Source organism: Nanorana parkeri, unplaced genomic scaffold (genome assembly GCF_000935625.1).
Source record: "Nanorana parkeri isolate BGI_ZX_2015 unplaced genomic scaffold, ASM93562v1 scaffold6, whole genome shotgun sequence".
In the NCBI taxonomy this organism is placed as follows: domain Eukaryota; kingdom Metazoa; phylum Chordata; class Amphibia; order Anura; family Dicroglossidae; genus Nanorana; species Nanorana parkeri.
In genome coordinates, this window is record NW_017306274.1 from 3,422,038 (window position 1) to 3,442,182 (window position 20,145).

Below are 20,145 nucleotides of genomic sequence, written 5' to 3' on the forward strand. Positions count from 1 at the left end.
CAGCATGCTGTGATGTTTTGTGTTTTTTTGGCTGGCTTTTTTTTTTTACATCAGGATTACGTTTTATGGATACTGAGAGGTTGAAGAAAAATAAAAATACCTCTCAGGGATTGAGATTGCAAAGTGAGGGAGGGGAACAAAACAGCACAGAGCACAGCCATTACAGCACAGCTCTGTGAGGGAGACAGGCTGCTTGCTGTGTGTGTGTTCTCCACGCACGGAGCTGTGCTGTTTATTTACACTTCTTTTTATTATTATATATATTTTGCATTATTTTTGTTCATCACAGAGGGTGACACAGTCACGTGGTGCTGCCTCCCCGTGTCACCTACACAGGTAGCCCGGGAACCGCAGGTCACGCCCCCTCTTCTCTCCCGCCTCCGCCTGGCGCCCTCCCTCCTTCCCTTCCCCGCGCCGAGCCCCCAGTGACGTCACGCCCACCTGATCTGTCAAGTCGAGTCACGTGACCGAGCTCTGCACGCCGCCATTTTGAAACGCCTGAGAAGATAGAGAGAGAGAGTGTGAGTATGTGTGCGGGGCGCCGGTGTGCGGTTATGGCGGCTTCGGGCGTCACGGGGGTGAAGGGTGGGAAGGATGTCGGGAGTTAGGGAATGCGGGTAGGGGTGTGAACTTGAGTGTGTCTGTCCCCGCCTCTGCTCAGGTTTCCATCCCTGCCTTCTAAAACAAAGGCCCGGCCATGCTGTGCTAAAGCTGCTGAGGGAAGGACTACAAGTTCCAGCAGGCCTTGACAGCCAGGCTCGGCTGATGTATAAGAGATGGGGGGTTAAGGGGCAACAGTTTACCATGGCAGCTGGCTGGGTAAGTGTGGTTGCTATTGACAACCACCACAGTTGTCCCTAGAGACCGGTCACTCAGCAGTGACAGGGCGTACGGTCATTCTCGTTACATGGCTGGGACTTTTAGCTTACTGGTAGGTTGAGGCCGTGCCAAGATGTTTTGTATGGTGGGGTATGCTGGGAGTTGTAGTATCTGGTCTACAGTGAGGCATGATGGGAACTCTCTGCTTTTAGGTGGTTCTGGGCTTGGCAGGCAGTAGTGGGATTCATGGAGGCAATGGTGGGGTTCCCGGAAGCATGGCAGGCAATAGCGCGCTTCCCGGATGCATGGCAGGCTATGGCGAGGTTCCCAGGCGCATGGCAGGGTTCCCGGATGCATGGCAGGCAATAGCGTGCTTCCTGGACGCATGGCGGGGTTCCAGGACGCATGGCGGGGTTCCTGGATGCATGGCAGGCAATGGCAATGTTCCCAGGCGCATGGCAGGGTTCCCGGACTCATGGCAGGCAATGACGGGGTTCCCGGGCTCGTGGCGGGGTTCCTCGGAAGCGCGGCAGGCAGTGGCTGGGTTCCTCGGAAGCACGGCAGGCAATGGCGGGGTTCCTCGGAAGCGCGGCAGGCAATGGTGGGATGTGTGGTTCACTGGCTTATGGAGATGCATGCTGGCATATGTGGTTCATTGGGACGTGGCAGGGTATGCTGGGAAATGTGGTTTACCGACCTACAGCAGAAAATGCTGGAACATGTTCACCGGTCCATGATGGTGCTGGGATGTGTGGTTCAGCAGGACCTTGTAGTTCACTGACAAGTGGCATGGTATGCGAGGATGTGTTCAGCAGCGTTAGGGCATGTTGGGAGTTACTGGCTACTACATGGGGTTTGTCAGGAGCGGCAGAGGCTGCTGTAACTTGAGTGCGCCATAGAATTGGAAGGCGTGGATGTTTGGTATGCGGGGTCCCATAGTTCCCAGCAGCTGCAAGTCCTGTGTGGCAGAACATTGTGGATGCTTGCAGGTCCCCGGGTATTACACATTAGTGTGCACGGTATGGCTAGTGTAGGAAGTAGATCACCGTGGGATGGCTAGTGTAGGGGGTAGGTCACTGCGGGATGGCTAGTGTAGGAAGTAGATCACCGCGGGATGGCTAGTGTAGGGGGTAGGTCACCGCGGGATGGCTAGTGTAGGGGGTAGGTCGCCTCAGTATGGCTACTATAAGCAGAGTTTCCATCCTTCATTGAAACTCTGCTTTTAATGTGTCATTTCTAGACATGTGAATTCTTGGTGTCCACATGTGTTGTTGTCATGAGCCGGTTGCCGCGTTGCTGTTGTCATGAGCCGCGTTGCTGTTGTCATGAGCCGGTTGCCGCGTTGCTGTTGTCATGAGCCGCGTTGCTGTTGTCATGAGCGTGCCGCGTTGCTGTTGTCATGAGCCGGGTGCCGCGTTGCTGTTGTCATGAGCCGGGTGCCGCGTTGCTTTTTAAGTTGGTTTTTAAACCTAAGTTACTTACAAAGTTTACCAAAGAACGCCTACAACCCACATCCTGGATCAGCACTGGGATCCACCCAGACTATTGACAAACCATTCTCCAACCTGTTGAGACGACACGAAGTAGCAGGGCTCGGTGTGCAGTTTTGGATGTTATGTATTTGTAACACGCTGCTGGTTTAATGATAGATGGCAGATTTATGACTGGAGCAAAAGTAAAGCCGATGATGGAACAATGTTTCCATTTTAATGTCCTAACCTGCCCGGTGAAAATACAATACCTTGGCAAAGTTTGTACAAAAGAATAATATTTTAAGGTCAAACAAAAACATTTTGCATCTTTTATTGTGGAAGGAACTAGTCGCCAGTATTGCCCGTTGGCTTCCTTCTGTTTGGCCTTTTACTTTGGCACATTACCGAGTTACAATGACTTGTATCACACTCTGTCTCTGTGTGCAGGTCTGAATACCAGAACAGAGCTGCAGATGAATTGCAAGTTACCTTTTGGATGATTTTCCAACCTCTACCTCCGGCAAAAGTCAATCTAATGATCGACTTCTGCTGAAGGTATAGGCTCAAGGAGTGAATTTTGGCCGATTCCTCCTGAAGTGCCAAAAATTAGCTCTGTGTATACCCGGCTTAACCCATAGAGTGCTGGGGGTAGCCTCACTGCAAGGGTACTCTATTTGTGTGCCTGGAGACTGGCTTTAAATCGGTTAAAAGAATATCCCTTCTCCCCGTTTAATTCTCAGATCCCCAAAAAATACTTTGGATGCTCCGGATGACATTCGCTTTTACAGATGTTCCTCACTTACCGACTTACCTGTTTTGCGACCACTCGCACTTACGACGGACCGCCAATCGACCTCCGACCTTGCGCGTCAGTGCGCCGTGTCGCCGGCGGAAGTGACATCCTCCGATCTTCACTGCAGGTCCCGGTAAGTATTTCCATTGCCCGATGTACAGTACACGGTTCAGTACTGTACATCGGCAACGCTTTACAGTACTGTACTAATGCAGTACAGTACTGTATAGAGTTCCTCACTTAACGACCAATCCGTTTAACGACCTGGTCGTAGGAACGGAACTCGGTCGTTAAGTGAGGAATACCTGTACTTCATGAGCCAGAAACGTTCGCACAAGCGAATGCAGCGTCGTTCTGAATTTTACCGATGGCAGACCTGTGCAAATCTGTCCAAGCAAAGCAACAACATCGATCTTATCTGAATGTTAAAGTAGTTTTAAGGTCTGGGCATTTTTTACCTTTTAATGCAATTTAATCCTCCTGTCCCATCGCACTCCTGACCGGACAAAAACCCAAATCCAACTGGGTGGGTGCGGTGGTGACAACGGATGCCTCCGTGAAATGTAGATAGAAGAAAGTAGTCACTCGCACTCCATGATATTAAAGTCAATGCTGTTTATTGACTGAGATAACACACATCTCCTTAGTGATGTTTCGAGACCATGCGGTCCCGTCCTCTGCCTGAAGACGGGACCGCATGGTCTCGAAACGTCGCTAAGGAGATGTGTGTTATCTCAGTCAATAAACAGCATTGACTTTAATATCATGGAGTGCGAGTGACTACTTCTTTTTACCTTAATGCATTCTCAACATTAGGGTAAAAACGGCCCAGCACCTTTTTTCTCCCCCAGTCCCCCCCACACTTGCCTGTCACGAAGTTATCCTCCTTTCCCCGAATTGCCTGGTTGCGGGAGGATACTGATGGCAGGGGAGCCATAGGCAGAAGGAGCCTGAACTTCTTCTTAGTTGCGGGGTGGGTTCCCCGAACTTCCTGGTTGCAGGGGGAGGATACTGATGGTAGAGGAGCCATAGGCTCCATAGGAGCTATAGGCACAAGGAGCCCGAACTTCCTGGTTGCGGGGGGAAGGATACTGATGGCAGAAGGAGCCGTAGGCTCCTTCATCCATCAAAGAGAGAACGGGCATGACCTGCCACAGGGCTGTGTGTGTCTTTGTACGGGTGTCTCCATTAGAATGATAGTGGCACCCACACAGGGGGCGAGGGGAAGATTGCTGCGGGGACCCACTAGAAAATGAGGAATTAAAAACTTTTAAAGAAGAACGGCAACAGCCTCAAGAAAAGGTGGGTCTCCTTGTAGGAAATATTTTGTTTTTTTTAAAAAGGAGACTTTTTAATATCACTTTAAATTGAAAATTCTCCCGATCGGGGAAAAAAAAAACCTAGGGACAGAACTCTCCAAAAAGCAGCATTCTAAAGATCGCCATTGTATCCAAAATAAAAATATAACATTTATTGTGTCCTAATAGTAAATATCAGCAAATGTACAAAGGGGAGGCTGTTGCCTGGTCCTCCGGACATGTTAAGGAGTCGCACGTGAGGCCCCCCTCTAATTATTAAGTTGGCCACCACTGCTCTACTCTTTGCAAAGTGTAGGAAAGAACTTTGTCTGCGGTTCTACTTTGATGTTTAACTGGCAGAAGTATCCTGAGAGTTTGTCTGAAGTCCCCCCAGGGCTACATGAGCATGACTCTGCCGCGTATGCAGTCATCAGCTGGGGCTGAAGGCTTCTGGTAAATAGAAAGCGGTTCTGTGTTCCTGCTGGAGCCTGATACATGATATTAAGAGTCCAGAAGCAGCAAGAGCGTGTGTAGTACGCCTGGAATCTGCATCCATCTATGTATGTCTCTCTGCTTTTAGCTTGGGAGCTTTTGAGCAGCCCAAAAATAGCATCCTCCTTCCTCCCGCCCTGCCTGGTTTTTTGTTCTTGCGATCTCTGCGGAAACGCACTGTAGATGGTTCTCAACAGCTGCACAAGACTTCAAGATTTGACAGTAACGTAGCTAACCACGTGGCACGGGCCCCGCGCCATGCCCACATTCCTCGTTCTTCTCCCGGACACCGGCTCTGCCTCTGTGCTGCACCACAGAGGCATTTCCTAGATCTCGCCGTCTGAAACTGGAGATTTTGTGTTTCTGAAGAACGTAATTACTGGCACCGTTCCCGAGCTGTTCAGGGCTGCGTTTCTCAAGTTTTCCGAGATCGTGGAAGTGCTTACAGCAAGCGAGGGTGTCATTTATAATGATGCATGCGCTTCGTGCGGGATCCAGGAGCTTTGCATACGCTTGCAAGTGTGTCTATATTAAGTCGCTCTTGTTTGTACAATGGTCAAATGGCTCATGTGGTATTTTCATACTGAACAAAAGTGACAATACAGTGCCAAGCCCAAAACTTTTTCTCGTTTTGGATAGAGTGGAAAGATTAGAACTACTGTCTGGTTTTTACTTTTTTTTTTTTGCCGGACTCCGTTAGAGAGATTTCCCTTCACTTCCTGTCCTGCTGACGCCACTCTTACAAGACAGGAAGTGAGAGAATCTGCAATAGGGACATTCACGGAAATAAAAATGTGACAGTTTCTAGCTCTACCCTACTTTAGTAAAGAAAAGCATTTCTTCTGTTGATTTCCAATCACTTTCTAGCAAACAGCTTTAGGACAGGAGGTTAGGGTAGATCTCTGGTAGGGATTTACCGATACTCATTATCGGCACCAATAATAGTATTTGGATGAGTACTCGTACTTGCCCAAATGCTCTGATAGCTGCTCAGATGCCTACCCTGATACTGGAACTTCTGGTCATAGGAAGAGTTCCTCTGACTTGCAGTGCCCTAGGGGAATGGAGCCAGGTTGCCTGGCAATTAAGAAGCCGGGCGGCAAGTAATGACCCACCTCCTGATTGCCTGGGAAGCCGGCAAGGAGTCAGCTGTTTGGCCAGCTCGATTCCGATTGGCCAGGAAGCCAGCTTCCCAGCCAATCAGTATGGAGCCGCTTTTCTGGCCAATCAGGGAGGCGGGTTATTACTCGCTGGCTCGTTGCTAATTGGCTTGGAATCCGATTTTCCAGCCAATCACAATTGAGCCGGATAAACAACATCGAGCTGGCTTCCCGGGCAATCAGGAAGCCGGGCGGCATGTCATTACCAGCTGCCCGGTTTCCTGATTGCCCGGGAAACCGGCTCCATGCCAGGGGAAGCATTGGTATCGGCGAGTACCGAAAGCAAAATATTGGTACTCGATACTGGAAAAACCGGTATCTGTGTATCCGTAATCTCTGGTTCTAACAGGGGCTCCATTAGTACTCATACTTGCCCAAATGCTCCCATACAGGAACTTCCCGTCAGATGGAGATCTGCCTCTGACCGCAGGTGCCAATGGAGCATAGAGCCGGCTTCCTTTCCAATCAGGAAGCCGCGCGGTGAGTTATGACCCGCCTAGGAAGGTGGCTTCACTTGTTGCTAGGCAGCCTAGCTTACTAATCAATCAGAAAAGCCGGGCGGCACGTCATGACTCTCATCCCGGCTTCCTGATTGGTCAGGCAGCCTCTGCAAGTGAAGCTGGTGTTCTTTCACTAGAACCCAGGCAAACAGGAAGCCGGGCGACGGTTCATGATCCGCCACCCGACTTCCTGATTATCTGGCCTTTGAGAACTGCAGTCTCGGAACCGGCCCGGCTGTCCCACACAACCTCAACAAAAAGCCTTCACCAAGAGACATACAGACGGACGTAGGTTGCTTTTGCTGGCTAACCCTTCCAGTGTTGTAAAACCTAACGCTGAGCCAGACAATGTTGACTTGAATAGTATTCTATGAGAGGGAATGCACAGCTGCAATAAAGACGCATTATGTTCTCCCTAGCAGCTATGGGAAGCAGGCTGAGACAGATCCCGTAACCCATAATTATTGCCAGGGGCGCTGGACTCGAATCTCCTTATCACGGTTGCTTTCTCCTGCTGCCATCACACGTCTGTTGGCTGCTTTGTGTTGAGATTTGATAGCTATTGTCTAGAAATCTCAGCCCTCCAACATCACCTCATACAGCTAGATTAATAACTATAAATAATGAGACGGGTCCGTTGCTGCTCTAAACACTCATTTAGACACTTGTTGGGTTCGTGTTACATGGACTAGGCAAGTCATTTGACTACCGTTCTCCTTGGGAGGTGATTAGCGACACTTGATTAGCTCTCTGTTCATGTAACGCTCGGCTGCCTGTTATGTATACTTAATGTATAGGTGTCATGCTCTGCACAGACAGCGCCGTCGCACAGGGAAACGCTCTGCAGTATTTGAAAGGGAATCTTAAATGGCGCTAAACACGTTTTGATTTGGAAGTACAGTTTCAGGGCCTGGGGGCTCGGTTTAATTAAAATTCTGCTTTTGGAATTTTTAGTAGGTAACGTGGGGTAATTAAGACAGGTAAATAGATTGTGCCTTTCAGCTATTACTCGGGATGCATATTTAGCCCGGGAACGGCATTGCAAAGACAGTGCTGGGAAGGCAGAGAATTAACCGTATCGGGTCACGTCGGCGTGAGAAGATCGTGTTCAGATCTGGCTGATTCCAGGCATATTGGAAAGTCATAGTTGTGTATCTGGGTAGAGAGATGTTCATGGGAACTATGTTGGTTACCTAAAGCCCATTTAGAACTAAATGTCCAGCTTAAACTACCCAGGTCCACAGGGTGACGACGAACAGCATTTTGCCCTATTACAGGAAATAAAAAGTCAACGGCTCTACTGGCAGGATCAGCATGTAATAAAACTGTTAGGGGGAGGGGACTCGGAAAAACAAAAACTGCCTCATTATTGCTAGTGACCAAATGCAGCTAAAATGTTGTTTTTATTTTGCTCTAGGGCTCCAACCAACTAATCAATAATGAGAATAGTTGTCAACTATTCTCATCGATTAGTTGGATCCCCCTAGCACTCTCCTCCACTCTGGGAGGAGGGCACAGGAAGCAGTGGATGGGTGCAATAGCAGGCTGGCTATTGCACCAGCCCACTACCTGCTGTATTTACATTCAGCTGCCATCTGGGCATGGGCAGCCGTCATTCCCTGGCTGAAGCTATTCCAGCGCCATGTGCTTACGGTATAATTATTTTTAAAAAATGATAAAAGGTGGGGAAAAAAGTCATTTTCGGTTTCGACCTGACAAATTCTGCTGCAGGAGGTGCGCTGCAGTGCCCTTCATTGCAATGGCACCCCAAACGCGCCTCCCAAACACAGTGTGATCACCCGCACTGGAGCGCACGGTACCGCGATGCTGAGCATTCCAGTGCAGTGCGATTGCAAAAAAGTGCACGCCGTTTTAGTAGCTCCACTGCAAGGGTTAATATTTCTGCCTGGAGCTCTTCAAATGAACCAAATGCTATCCACGTGCATCAAGTGTGCAAAGTCTTAGAGTGTGCCTTTTAGAAAGCAGCCACAGCCTGAGTAGAAAAGCCTGTACCTTAGTTACATGCCATAGAGAAGGAGCCTTCATTTCTATGTAGAAGCAGTGGTGTCTCTACAGAGGCCCAACACGCCCCCTTCTGTGTCATAACTAGAGCATTGTTAGCTATAGATCTGACCTCTGCAGAGAGACTTCTGCTTCCACACCGAGCGCAAGGGTCCTTCTCTGCAGCATGCTGGCAGGCCACAGACCTCTCTACTCGGGCTGTGGCTGCTTTCTTTGCTCTCTTGCATACACCTTGAGTGTATTTATTTTTAAAGCCAATTTTGACTTTGTTTAATTCATCCAGTGGTTGTTCCACAGCTGCAATGCCGAGCGTCTGACAACAAAATTGCCTTCAAAGCTCTTCTACGTGACTGTGAGGAGGTTGAGAACTATGTAAAGAAGTTTCTATGGCTTCCTGAGAAGAATGGTGATAAATCAGAGCTCGGTGTCCATGACTGTAGTGGGCCCCGGGAGCGGCTCCTTGTTATAGTCCGTACAGCTGTGCAGCCTTTTAAGGAATTGACATTCCAGGAGGTGATAAGCAGTCTAGGCCTGACCTCCAGCCAACCTCACATACCACATCATTGTTGGTGGTGACTATACTGCGGTTCTTATAGCCAGGAAAAGAGGAACAACTTTCTGAAGAAGTTTCTTTCCATTGCATTTCCCCATTGTTCAAGAGTAACGGCAGATTCGCCAGCATTGCTTCTGCTTTAATAGTACTGAACACACGGTACAAAGCAAATGCATGCAATGGGTACTGTGCAGACAAGTAGGTGAAACACCAGCACGGCCCCCCACCTCATGAGAGCCAATCGGCTTCTTTGTTTAATGGTGACCGCTCAGATTCATAAATGAGACCACAGGGTTCACACCTGGGCGATCCGTGACCACGCGGGAATCGTGCACGATACCACACGGATTGTCGTGCGGGCACGGAGTCGGCCACCACTGCCGATCTTGCTGGCGGTGCCATTATTTTCCATTGGCATCCGAATAGCGCGGTTTCCCGCCACAATTCCACCCGTGCAATCGAACGCGATCGTGGCTAAAACAGCCGCACGTCGTGTTGCAATAAAAAGGTACATGTACCTTCTTTTATTTCTGCAATTGTCACGCAGATGTAACCCCATTAAAATCAATGGGTCACCGCGGTGTGCAATTGTGGAGAATCGCGTGGTCCCGGGGCGCACGTCCCCGATCGTCCAGGTCTGCACCGGCCCTGAAAGAAGAGATCTGTGTGCCATGGGGAGCAGTTTAAAGGGCAAAGGAAGCTTCCTACAAAGTTTGCTTTAAGTAAAGCCCAAACGCAAACTGGGGGGTGCCGAAAGTGACAGCGAATGCCTCCACACATCAAATGCAAAATACCATAAAGTCACTCGCACTTGGTCAATCTCCTTTTATTGACTGAACATGTGACGTACACGCGACGTTTCAGGACCAGGCAGTCCCTTCTTCATGAAAACGGTGTTGCTTTGTGTATGTGACATCATGCTCAGTCAGTAAAGGAGATTGACTGTTATCTACAAATGGAGTGCGAGTGACTTTGTGGTATTTTACATAGCTTATTAGCACATACAAGGGTGGCTCCATAGGACCCTGCAAGGGAAGCCGGATATTATCTAGAAGTATCTGTAGATTGCCATTAACAAACATTTCTAAAGTTGGCTCTGTTGTCATTTCAATGATCTGGGTAAAGTTCTTCTTTTATTCTGCAGGCTGTTCCTTTGAGTGAGTATAAATGCAAAATATTCCTTTTTGTAACATTTGTTGAATGGCAGCTACATGTATACAGGTCAGGTCTTTCTTGAAAAGTTTACTTTGTGTTTTTGTTCTCACGTGAAGCATTGATCTGTGACTGCATTCCAGAACCACGTGCTGGAGGGGACCGTACCCGACAAGAGTCACTGACCTGTAGCCTGCAAAATACCTCTTCTGCGGTTTGTTTTCTTTTCTGCTCAGTTAAGTAAATCATTTGAGGAAGGGAAATAAAAGTTCAGTGTGTAGCCAGCACGTTCTACACGGACGGGATTGTCTGATTCCGAGACTGCCGCGGTCTGCGTGTGATAGATCTAGGTACAAGAAAGGATGAGTCGTTGTGGTCAGAGGAATACTTTTCTAGAAAAGTGACCGGTCTCATTTGGTTGGTGGCTGTATGGTGACACCTTGTCCTTGGGTGGTGGCGATTATTTCTCTACGAACTGTTCAACTCCGGGAGAAGCAAATACAGTGGTGTCTTGGTTCACGAACGCTTCTGTTCGCGAACAGGAAGTTCGGCAAAATTTTGCTTCCGTTCGTGAACTCCGCATCGGGTGACGAACACGACCGCAGCCATTTTCCCTGCTCTGGCACTGGTCGTGGCTTCCTCTAGTTGAGATCGCGGTCTGGTCACAATTTGATTCTGTTCGCGCCCAATTCGGTTCGTGACCAGAATCGTGGAACGAATTAAGTTCGTGAACCCGAGGTACCACTGTATAAACTAAATACAAGGGCCATGTATATTCTTCATTTAGGGCCCATTCACACCATCTGCGTTCGGGCTGTGCTGGAAAAACGGGCAAGACCAGGAAATATGCCTCGTCGTGGATGGGCTCGGTTCACACCACTGCGTACCGGTGGTGTGCGCTTACAAAAAGTACGGCATGCAGTACTTTTGTAAGCGCACTACAGGGAGAAGTGATGCAACCACATTGCACCACAGCGAGCCCATAGAACTGAATGTCACTTGTGACATTTCAATAAAGTTCTAACCAAAAAAAAACAAACAGCGCGATGCTGCTTAATCGAGCGCATCGGCGCGGTCTGGGGGGCATGCACATCGGCAGCAATCCAGTTAAGTGAGGCTGCTGCTGCGAACGTACACAGAATCTTGGTGAGTTTTATGTATTTCTTCCAGTTCTATGCAATAATCCAATGTGAGACTTGGAGCTTCCTGTAATAAAGACCGGTCACTGCTACTCTCTCTCCTTGTTCAGGGTGACTGGTATTGTCTCCGCCCCCTCCTGTAATAAAGACCGCTCACTACTGCTCCTCTCTTTCTGCAGGGTGACTGGTATTGTCTCCGCCCCCTCCTGTAATAAAGAACGGTCACTGCTGCTCTCTTCTCTTGTGCAGGGTGACTGGTATTGTCTCCGCCCCCTCCTGTAATAAAACCGGTCACTGCTGCTCTCTCCTTGTGCAGGGTGACTGGTCTTGTATCCGCCCCTCCTGTGGTCTTCTGCAGGCAACTTGTATTGGGTGGAGCAATTGGGCTCCTCCCACAGCTCTGCTCTTTGGACAGTGATGTCACTGCGACATTTGCAAGGCAATAACTGGGTGTGCAAAGGCATTTGGTGCACTCATAGTGGATTTATAGCCTTCGTGGCAATTGAGGGATGTATATAAATAAGTTTTTGTGCCCAGAGTTTGGCTTTAAAGGAGAACTATGAGATGAGTGATTTCCACTCACCTCATAGTTCTAAGCCGACCTGTGACAATGAGACTGTCACAGGTCGGCTCAGTAGATCGGGAGGTGAGCGAACACATACAGGCGTTCGCTCACCTCTCGATCCTGTCACGGCTCTCTGCCGTGACAGGGGAGGGGCTGGATTCCCCTCTCCCCGCTCCGATCTGAGCTGCGTTGCTAGTGCAGTGTCAGGCATGCACTCTGTTTTCTGCCTTTTCAGCATGACGTTGTGTCTTCCCACCATTGCCCCTACTAGCAAAGGGCGCACAGTTCTTTTCCACAGTTACTACTTCCTGCCGCCTACAGTGACTGAGGCCCCCGGCCCGGTGATCTCTAGTAAGTTGTTTTTATTAAACAGTAGAACATGTCTGATCATAAGCACGAAGGGAGGTGTCCCCCTGCACCAGGTCTCTCCAGGGAGGAGTTCTCAGCAGTCATGTTGGAGCTTATGGACAAAATTACAATTATGATTGCTTACTCTAAACGGAAGGGGTCATAATTGTGCCTCTTCCCCTCCAAACTCATTGTTTTGACATTCCTGCAGCTATCGGCCTCAGAGCTTTCTGCAGCTGCAGTTCTTTCTGAGGAAGAGCCTCACAAACCCTAATAGAATAATCTGTCCCTGAGGAGCCTCAGTCTCCTGCCTTAAAAGGACTGTTTAAAACTGTTCCAGTACATTCCTTCAACCTATTTTGTATGAAGACTGGGAAACTCCTAAAAAGTTGTTTATTCCTCCCCAAACACTTGTCAGATCCAATACCCATTTGCAGAGAATTTCTGTCTGTTCCTGTTGAGGATGTCCCATTGTATAAGGATCCTACTGACAAACATTTGGAAGCCCTTTCCAAATCATTGTTTTCACTACCAAGCAATTGGTAGCTAGGGATGCATCGATACCGGTATTTCGGTAACGAGTAAGAGTACGGATATTTTTTTTTTTCAGTACTCGCCGATACCAAGTACCGTTTCCGGAAGCTAGGCGGCGTGTAATGACTCGCTACCTGGTAACCTAATTAGCCGGGCAGTGTGTAAAGACTCGCCACTCGGCTTCCCAATTAGCAGGGAAGCCGTCCCCATGCTTCTCGTCACTAGGTGATGAGAAAGCATGGAGCCGGCTTTCTGGCCAATCAGGAAGCCGGGCGCTGTGTAATGACGCGGCTCACGGCTTCCTGATTGTCCGGGAAGCCTGCTCCATGCTCCCTCGTCATGAGGTGCAGAGGGAGCATGAAGCCGGCTTCCCGACCAATCGGAAAGCCAGGCACCGTGTCATTACACGGCGCCTGGCTTCCTGATTGGCCAGCTCCGACCAATCGGGCAGCGGGGCAACGCATTATTACACGGCGGCCCGCTTCCTGATTGGCCGGAAAGCTGACTCCATGCTTTCTCGTCACATAGTGACGAGAAGCATGGGGACGGCTTCCCTGCTAATCGGGAAGCCGGGTGGCGAGTCATTACACGCCGCCTGGCTTCCTTAATGGGACTTCCGGTATCGGCGGGAAAAAAATATCGGTACTCGATAGCGAAATACCGGTATCTGTGCATCCCTGCTTAGAACTTTTTAAATTGCACGCACAGCAAGCATATAGACATCCTGATCAGTACTGGCCATCGATGGAAAATATTTTCTGCCCCATGTTTAGAAGGGAACCAGGTAAATGTCTGTGAAGATTGATATATCTGTTTTGCCGTCTTCTGTAAATGACACTTCTTCTTCTTTTTTTTATTTACCTTTTTTAGGTGTGATGGAAAACAAGGAAAGTGTTGGGATCCGGATGTCAAACGTTGATGCTAGGTCAGGTGATCCAGATGCAAAGACTAATACCAAGCCAGAGATGAAACAGAAGTGTAATGACCCCTTGATTAACGTGATCCAGAAGCTTACTGCCATGGTAAAGGGTGAGCAGGCCACTAGGACTCTTGAAGGGAAAAAACGTTCCTACCCGGTAGAAGAGGCAGAGGTCCAGCCGGTGTCCAAGATGGCCGACCTAGCTGAAGTCAGCACCAAGAGGATCAAGGAGGAAACTACAGCCAGTACGATAGAGAGCCCTTCAGCAAGCGGCAGGAAAGTCATGTTCTACCAGTGCAGCCTCTGCAAGTTTATCTCTTCTTCTTTTGAAACACTCGCAGCCCACGTGAAAAATCACGGACAGCAGAACGAAATCATTTTAATGTGCTCAGAGTGCCATTTGACTTTTAAATCTCACGGCGAGCTTGAAGCTCATATTAAAACGCACTGTGAAAACGAGGTCACTGCACCTTCACAGGTTAAAGACCAGCCACAAGAAGACAAGCCACTCAGTCCAAATGCCCCCGAGCCAGCAAGAAAGAAATGGTATGCCTATGAAGCGTATGGACTTTACCGATGCCTGATCTGTCGGTACACTTGTGGCCAGCAGAGAATGTTGAAAACTCATGCTTGGAAGCACGCTGGGGAGGTCGACTGCTCCTACCCCATATTCGAGGAAGAGAATGAGTCTGCCAGCTTACCAGATTCCACCGTTGCACACACACCGCAAGGAAGTGAATCGGTGCTATCAGAAAATACAGAGGTGAAGCAGCACGTGCAGAACTCCGGTGCTCAAGAATGCAGCGCGATGCCAAAGGACGTTGTGATAAAAGAGACGGAGACGCAAGTTCAGTCAGCCGCTCCGGGTCCCCTGACAGAAGTAGATGACGATGCCGCATCCGACACCGATCAAGATAATTTGATCAGAGAGAGCCTGCTCTCGTCCGCTCAGAAAATAATCAGCTGTAGCCAAAACACAAAGGGGCACGTGAATGTTATTGTGGAACGCCTGCCCGGTGCCGAAGAAACTGGTTCCCAGAAACCTTTTGTGTTAAATGCAGACGCCGAAGTGAAAAAGAAACTTGAATCCCACCTTGGTGGGTCTGTCGAACTTTATCATGCTGATAAAAACGTGGTAGAAAGCGAAGAAATCATTATTGGATGGAGTAACCCTGCAAAGAACAGCTCAGATTTTGTAGTCTCCGATGAGAATTCGCCACCAGTGCGGAGGAGGACAAACTCGGAGTGTTTGAGGCTTCATTCTTTGGCTGCTGAGGCGCTGGTAACCATGCCTATCCAAGTCGTGGAATGTCCCAAATACAGCCTACGGCTGATCAATGATCCAGGTTCAGTTGATCCAGACACTGGGCAGGGAGATGGTGACAAGAACTATGGCACTTGTCCCAATGTGGAATCCTCTAAGGTCCCCGAGGAACTAAAGGCTCTTAACCAGAAGGATACAAGAGAGAAAAGTGAGCTGACGCAGACCCCAATGAAAACGGGGATAAGCACGTCTTTACTTAAAGTGATTGAGAAGCTGAGGGAAAGGACTGATCAGAATGCCACAGACGATGACATTTTGAAAGAGTTGCAGGACAATGCCCAGAACGAGAACACCAGCGACCTCGGCTCTAACAATGGCCTCGTGGAGTACTTGCCTTGCGCTGAACGCCCTTACCGATGCCGCCTGTGCCATTACACCAGTGACAATAAAGGTTACATTAAGCAGCACTTGCGCGTTCATCGGCAGAGGCAGCCTTACCAGTGCCCGATATGTGAGCACATAGCAGAAAACAGCGGTGACTTGGAGAACCACATGATCAACCATTGTAAGGCGATCAAATATGAATGCAAGAATTGCAATGAATCCTTTTATTACAAGGTAGGTATCTGTATGGTGACAACTCGCTCCCTGGTGGTTTTTTAAATGTGGATCGATTGTATGAAGCTTTCCTGGGATACATCACAGTTAAAATACAACATTCGGTTCTGACCTCTCCTCCTTTGCCTGTCAAGTCCATACAAACAAATTATGAAATACTGCATCCCTTGCCACCCTTCCAGTGTGAATGGGATGTGCTTCTCCCCACTAGATGGTGTTATGCATAAAGTACACCACCAGCAGCAATAACAGGAGAAGACATTGGGGGTGATTTACTAACCTAAACACACGCACACACTAGGTGCGTGTGATTTTTACACAGCAAAACGTATTTATCAACCAAAAAGTCTCTAAAAGCATATTTCCACTAATGCCATATATGGAAAAATCATGCACATGGTGCATATATAATGCTGCTTCACAGTTTAGACAAAAATGGTTAGCTCATGCATTTACATTCTTTGCATTCATCAACGCAAGCAACACAACATAGAGCTAATTTACACAACATCTCCTTGCAAATTCATGCAGGGCTTTGCACAACACACCTGCTGGGTGTGTACACACTACAAAGGTGTTTAGATTCCACCAATAGATCATGCTGGGAGGGAACACACTACAGAGGTGTATACATGTTCGTGGTGTGTTTATAAGGTTAGTAAATCAACCCCATTGTCTCAGATGCTAAACATCTTGTACAGCTGCACCCCTGGTTGTGATTTGGGCAATCAGGAATTTCCAGCAAGTTTCAGGGCCGGTTCACACCACAAACAGTGCATTCCAGAGCGGTCAGCCTCTGGAACGCACTGTATCACAAACCGGCCGGCTCCCTGAGTTCAGGGGCGGGAGGGTGTGTGGCTGTGCATTGAAGTCAATGGCACCGCAGCCACGCCGTACTGCCCGCAGTACGATGGCCCGCACCTGAATGCCTGGCACATTAGTGCCTGCATTCCGGTCCAATGCGATCTGCAAAAATGCTGCAATGCACCGCCACTCCCCCTCCTGCCCCTGAATGCAGGGAGCCGGCCAGATTACAAAACAAGGCGTTCAAGAGGCTGGCTGCTCTGGAACGCACTGTTTGTGGTGTGAACCGGCCCTCAGGAGTGGAGCGGCATGGGGGCAAAAGGACGGGGTGTACTATACATGCCCTGTGTACTCCAATTAAGTGCCGTACGCTCATTGTCCACCACTGGTTAAACATTTACTCACATAAATATAAAACCTTGCACAACTGCATATACTAGGTAAAAGGGGAACTGTTTCCACAACTTTAGTATTTGGGTTTACATACACAAAGTTTTTTATTTTGGATAGAGTAAGGCAGAATTATAACCCCTGTCTGTGTTTTGTGCCCCATTCCATTGGGGAAGGGGGGGTTTCCTTTATTTCCTGTCCCATAGATTAAAAAATAAAATCCCTCTAAAGGGAGGGAAATGCCTAGTTGTCACCAGAACTAGTGTCCCCATTGGAAGATTTCCCCTCTATTCCTGCTCTGGTATCAACTCAAGATTTTCTCTCACTAATGGTCACCTGGGTAAAGAGGATGGGGTGAATCTGAAAGGGATTCCAATACCCCTCCACTCTATTTGATTAGCTATAACATGACCACCTACATTGTGTAGGTCCCACTTTTCCTGACCACTCGAGACATGGACTCCACTAGATCTCTGAAGGTGTTTTGTGGTATCTGGCACCAAGCCATCAGTAGCAGATCCTTTAAGTCTTGTGAGTTGGGGGGCTACCTTTGCTCCCCACGGGCATCAATGAGCCTTTGGACGCTCATGACCCTGTTGCTGGTTCACCAGTTCTCCTTCCTTGGATCACTTTTGGTCGGTCCTGACCACTGCAGACCGAGAACATTTCAACAAGAGCTGCAATTTGGGAGTTGCTCTGACCCAGTCGTCTAGCCATCACAATTTAGCCCTTGTCAAAGTCCCTCAAATCCTCACGCTTGTCCATTTTTTTCTGCTTCCAACACATCAACTTCAGGGACAAAATGTTCACTTGTTGCCTAATATACCCCCCCACTTCGAGGTGCCATTGTAATATATCCCCCCACTTCGAGGTGCCATTGTAATATATCCCCCCACTTCCAGGTGCCATTGTAATATATCCCCCCCCACTTCCAGGTGCCATTTGTAATGAGGTGAATAATGTTATTCACTTCACCTGTCAGTGGTTAGAATGTTATGGCTGATCGGTGTATATTAAAAACATGCAAAGCATTTCTAGCTTCTTTTCCTCTCCTTTGTTGTGTTTCCAGTTTACCCCGTAGCTACAAATATTTTATTTACCATTCGAAGTGTTAGCTTCTTGTGTCTAAAATGTGTTTCCTTGCTAGTTAATTAGTGTATAAGATCCATTGATGAGCCTTGTGTTTACTCTGGGCACTGCTACATATTTGTGTCATTTCATGTGTCTCTGCTTTATGTTTTTGATGACAATGTTGGTGTTTGGGGGTTTTTTTTTTTTATTACTGTAAGCTAAATAATTGTAACCTTTTACAGAGCCAGCTGAGGACTCATGAGAGGGAGCACCGGAAACTTTTAGACTCTGGTTCTTCTGCCACTGATGACCCACAGCTCTGTACAGAGGAGGCAGACGAGCAATATTCCCCGGAAGGTGGTATGTTAACTGAAACTATTTAGAACCAAAACTGAAGCTGAATAGTTTGAAAGTCCATAGCGGCCAACACTACCACTGTAAAACCAGGTTGGCCTGAGGCAATGAAAAACATGTCTAGCTTTAAAGGCCAACCCCAGTCTCCATTCTGCTACCACAAACACCCCCTCTCCTTTCCCAGCAGTATGCCTTGACTGGTCATGTGATGCAGTGGGTCCTCTTCTTATTGGTCTGCTCCCGGTGGTGGAACAGACCTGGAGATGGAGAGAGCGGTGATGACGTTGGCGCCAGTTTCTGCATCAGTACACTGTGAATGCAAGGCGCCATGCTCAGGGTGTGGGGCCATGAGGTTCTGCATCCAATGAGGATATCTTGTAAAGAGGATGTACTGCAGGGGACTGCTTTGGATTGAAGAAGAATATTAAAGCAAGAACTTGCATTTTGGCAATGCTGTATGTGGAAAGCAACAGAGCTAGTGAGCAGTCATTGATACTAGGGCTGCAACCAACTAATCGATCAATCGATGATAATCGATTAATGAGAATAGTTGTCAACTATTCTCATTATCGATTAGTTAGATCCCCTAGCGCTCTCCTCCACGCTGGGACTAGGGAACAGCAAGCAGTGGGCGGGTGCAATAGCTAGCCTGCTATTGGCTATTGCAATTTGAAATGGCCAATAGCAGCCTGGCTATTGCACCAGCCCACTACCTGCTGTATTTACATTCAGCTGCCCTATTCAGAATCTTGCCACCGGCAGCTGTCATTCCCGGGTTGAAGCTTTTCAAGCGCCATGGGCTTACAATACAATTATTTTTAAAAAAAAATTATGAATTTTGTGGGAAAAAATCATTTTCGGTTTCGGCCTGACAAGTTCTGCTGCTGAAGGTGTATTGCAGTTTTATTCATATCATTGGCACCATAAACGTGCCTCCAACCCACAGTGTGATTAGCCGCAATGGAACGCATGGTACCGCGATGCTGTGCAATTTAAAAAAATTGTGCATGCAGCTTTATTCTGAAGTACAGTTTGTAACGGCATTTGTGTATTTTATTTTAAATTAAAAGAGATCTATGACGTAAGTGTTTTTCCCCATAGTTCTCTTAAGGGTCACGGGAGGACATATACTAGCGTCCTCCCGTGACCCAAAGCTCAGTTTATGGCGAGCTACAGCTTGCTATATACTGAGACCGCTGCAGCCAGGGCGGATCCCGACAATGCTGTCGAGATCCAACCAGCTGTGTGAGTGACAGCGGGCTCTGCCTATCTAAAAGGAAGAGCCAGCTGTGCCTGCCCCCTCCCCCATCCATTCCTCCACTCGGCGCTTGAGGGTCGGATAGGCGAGGGGGAATCCCTGCAGGGAGCGGTGAGTGACAGTCACTGCTCTCTGCAGGGAGATGATCGAGAAGTGAGCGAGTGACTGTATGTGTTCACTCACTTTCCGATCTATTGAGCCGATGTGTGACTGCTTCATTGTCACATGTCGGCTCGAACTATGAGGATGAGTAATTTTCACTCGCCTCATATTTCTCCTTTTTTAAGGATGGTTTTTAATTTATTTTTTTTGTCCGATTTATTCAAAAATAAATCGGCCAACTAATCGATTATGAAAATAATCATTAGTTGCAGCCCTAATAGTTTTTTTTGGTTGTTTTTTTTTTTTTTTTTGCTGTGTTTTATGTATGTTAAAGTGTTTATCTCATCCATCGAAAGGTTACACTGCTGCTTACAGGAGACTGGCCACCGGCAAACAGAAGAAACTGTAGGCAAGCTCAAGGTAATTCTCATTGCTTCGGATTGGCCTGTGTGGATATTGTACGCCAACCTGAGACACTCTGTGGGCACTGCCAGACAGTGAGGATACTGGTGTCCTCC

At 48.2% G+C, this 20,145-nt stretch overlaps 1 protein-coding gene across 1 annotated transcript in view; it reads left to right on the forward strand.

Moving 5' to 3' along the window:
- Positions 1–464: 464 nt before the first annotated feature.
- Positions 465–20,145, forward strand: part of ZNF507 (zinc finger protein 507) — a 25,944-nt gene continuing 6,263 nt past the window's right edge. The window contains exons 1-3 of the mRNA XM_018553169.1: positions 465–521; positions 13,718–15,648; positions 18,156–18,273. Coding sequence (XP_018408671.1) covers positions 13,723–15,648; positions 18,156–18,273 — 2,044 coding nt within the window. The 5' untranslated portion in view covers positions 465–521; positions 13,718–13,722. The remainder of the gene's footprint in view (positions 522–13,717; positions 15,649–18,155; positions 18,274–20,145) is intronic.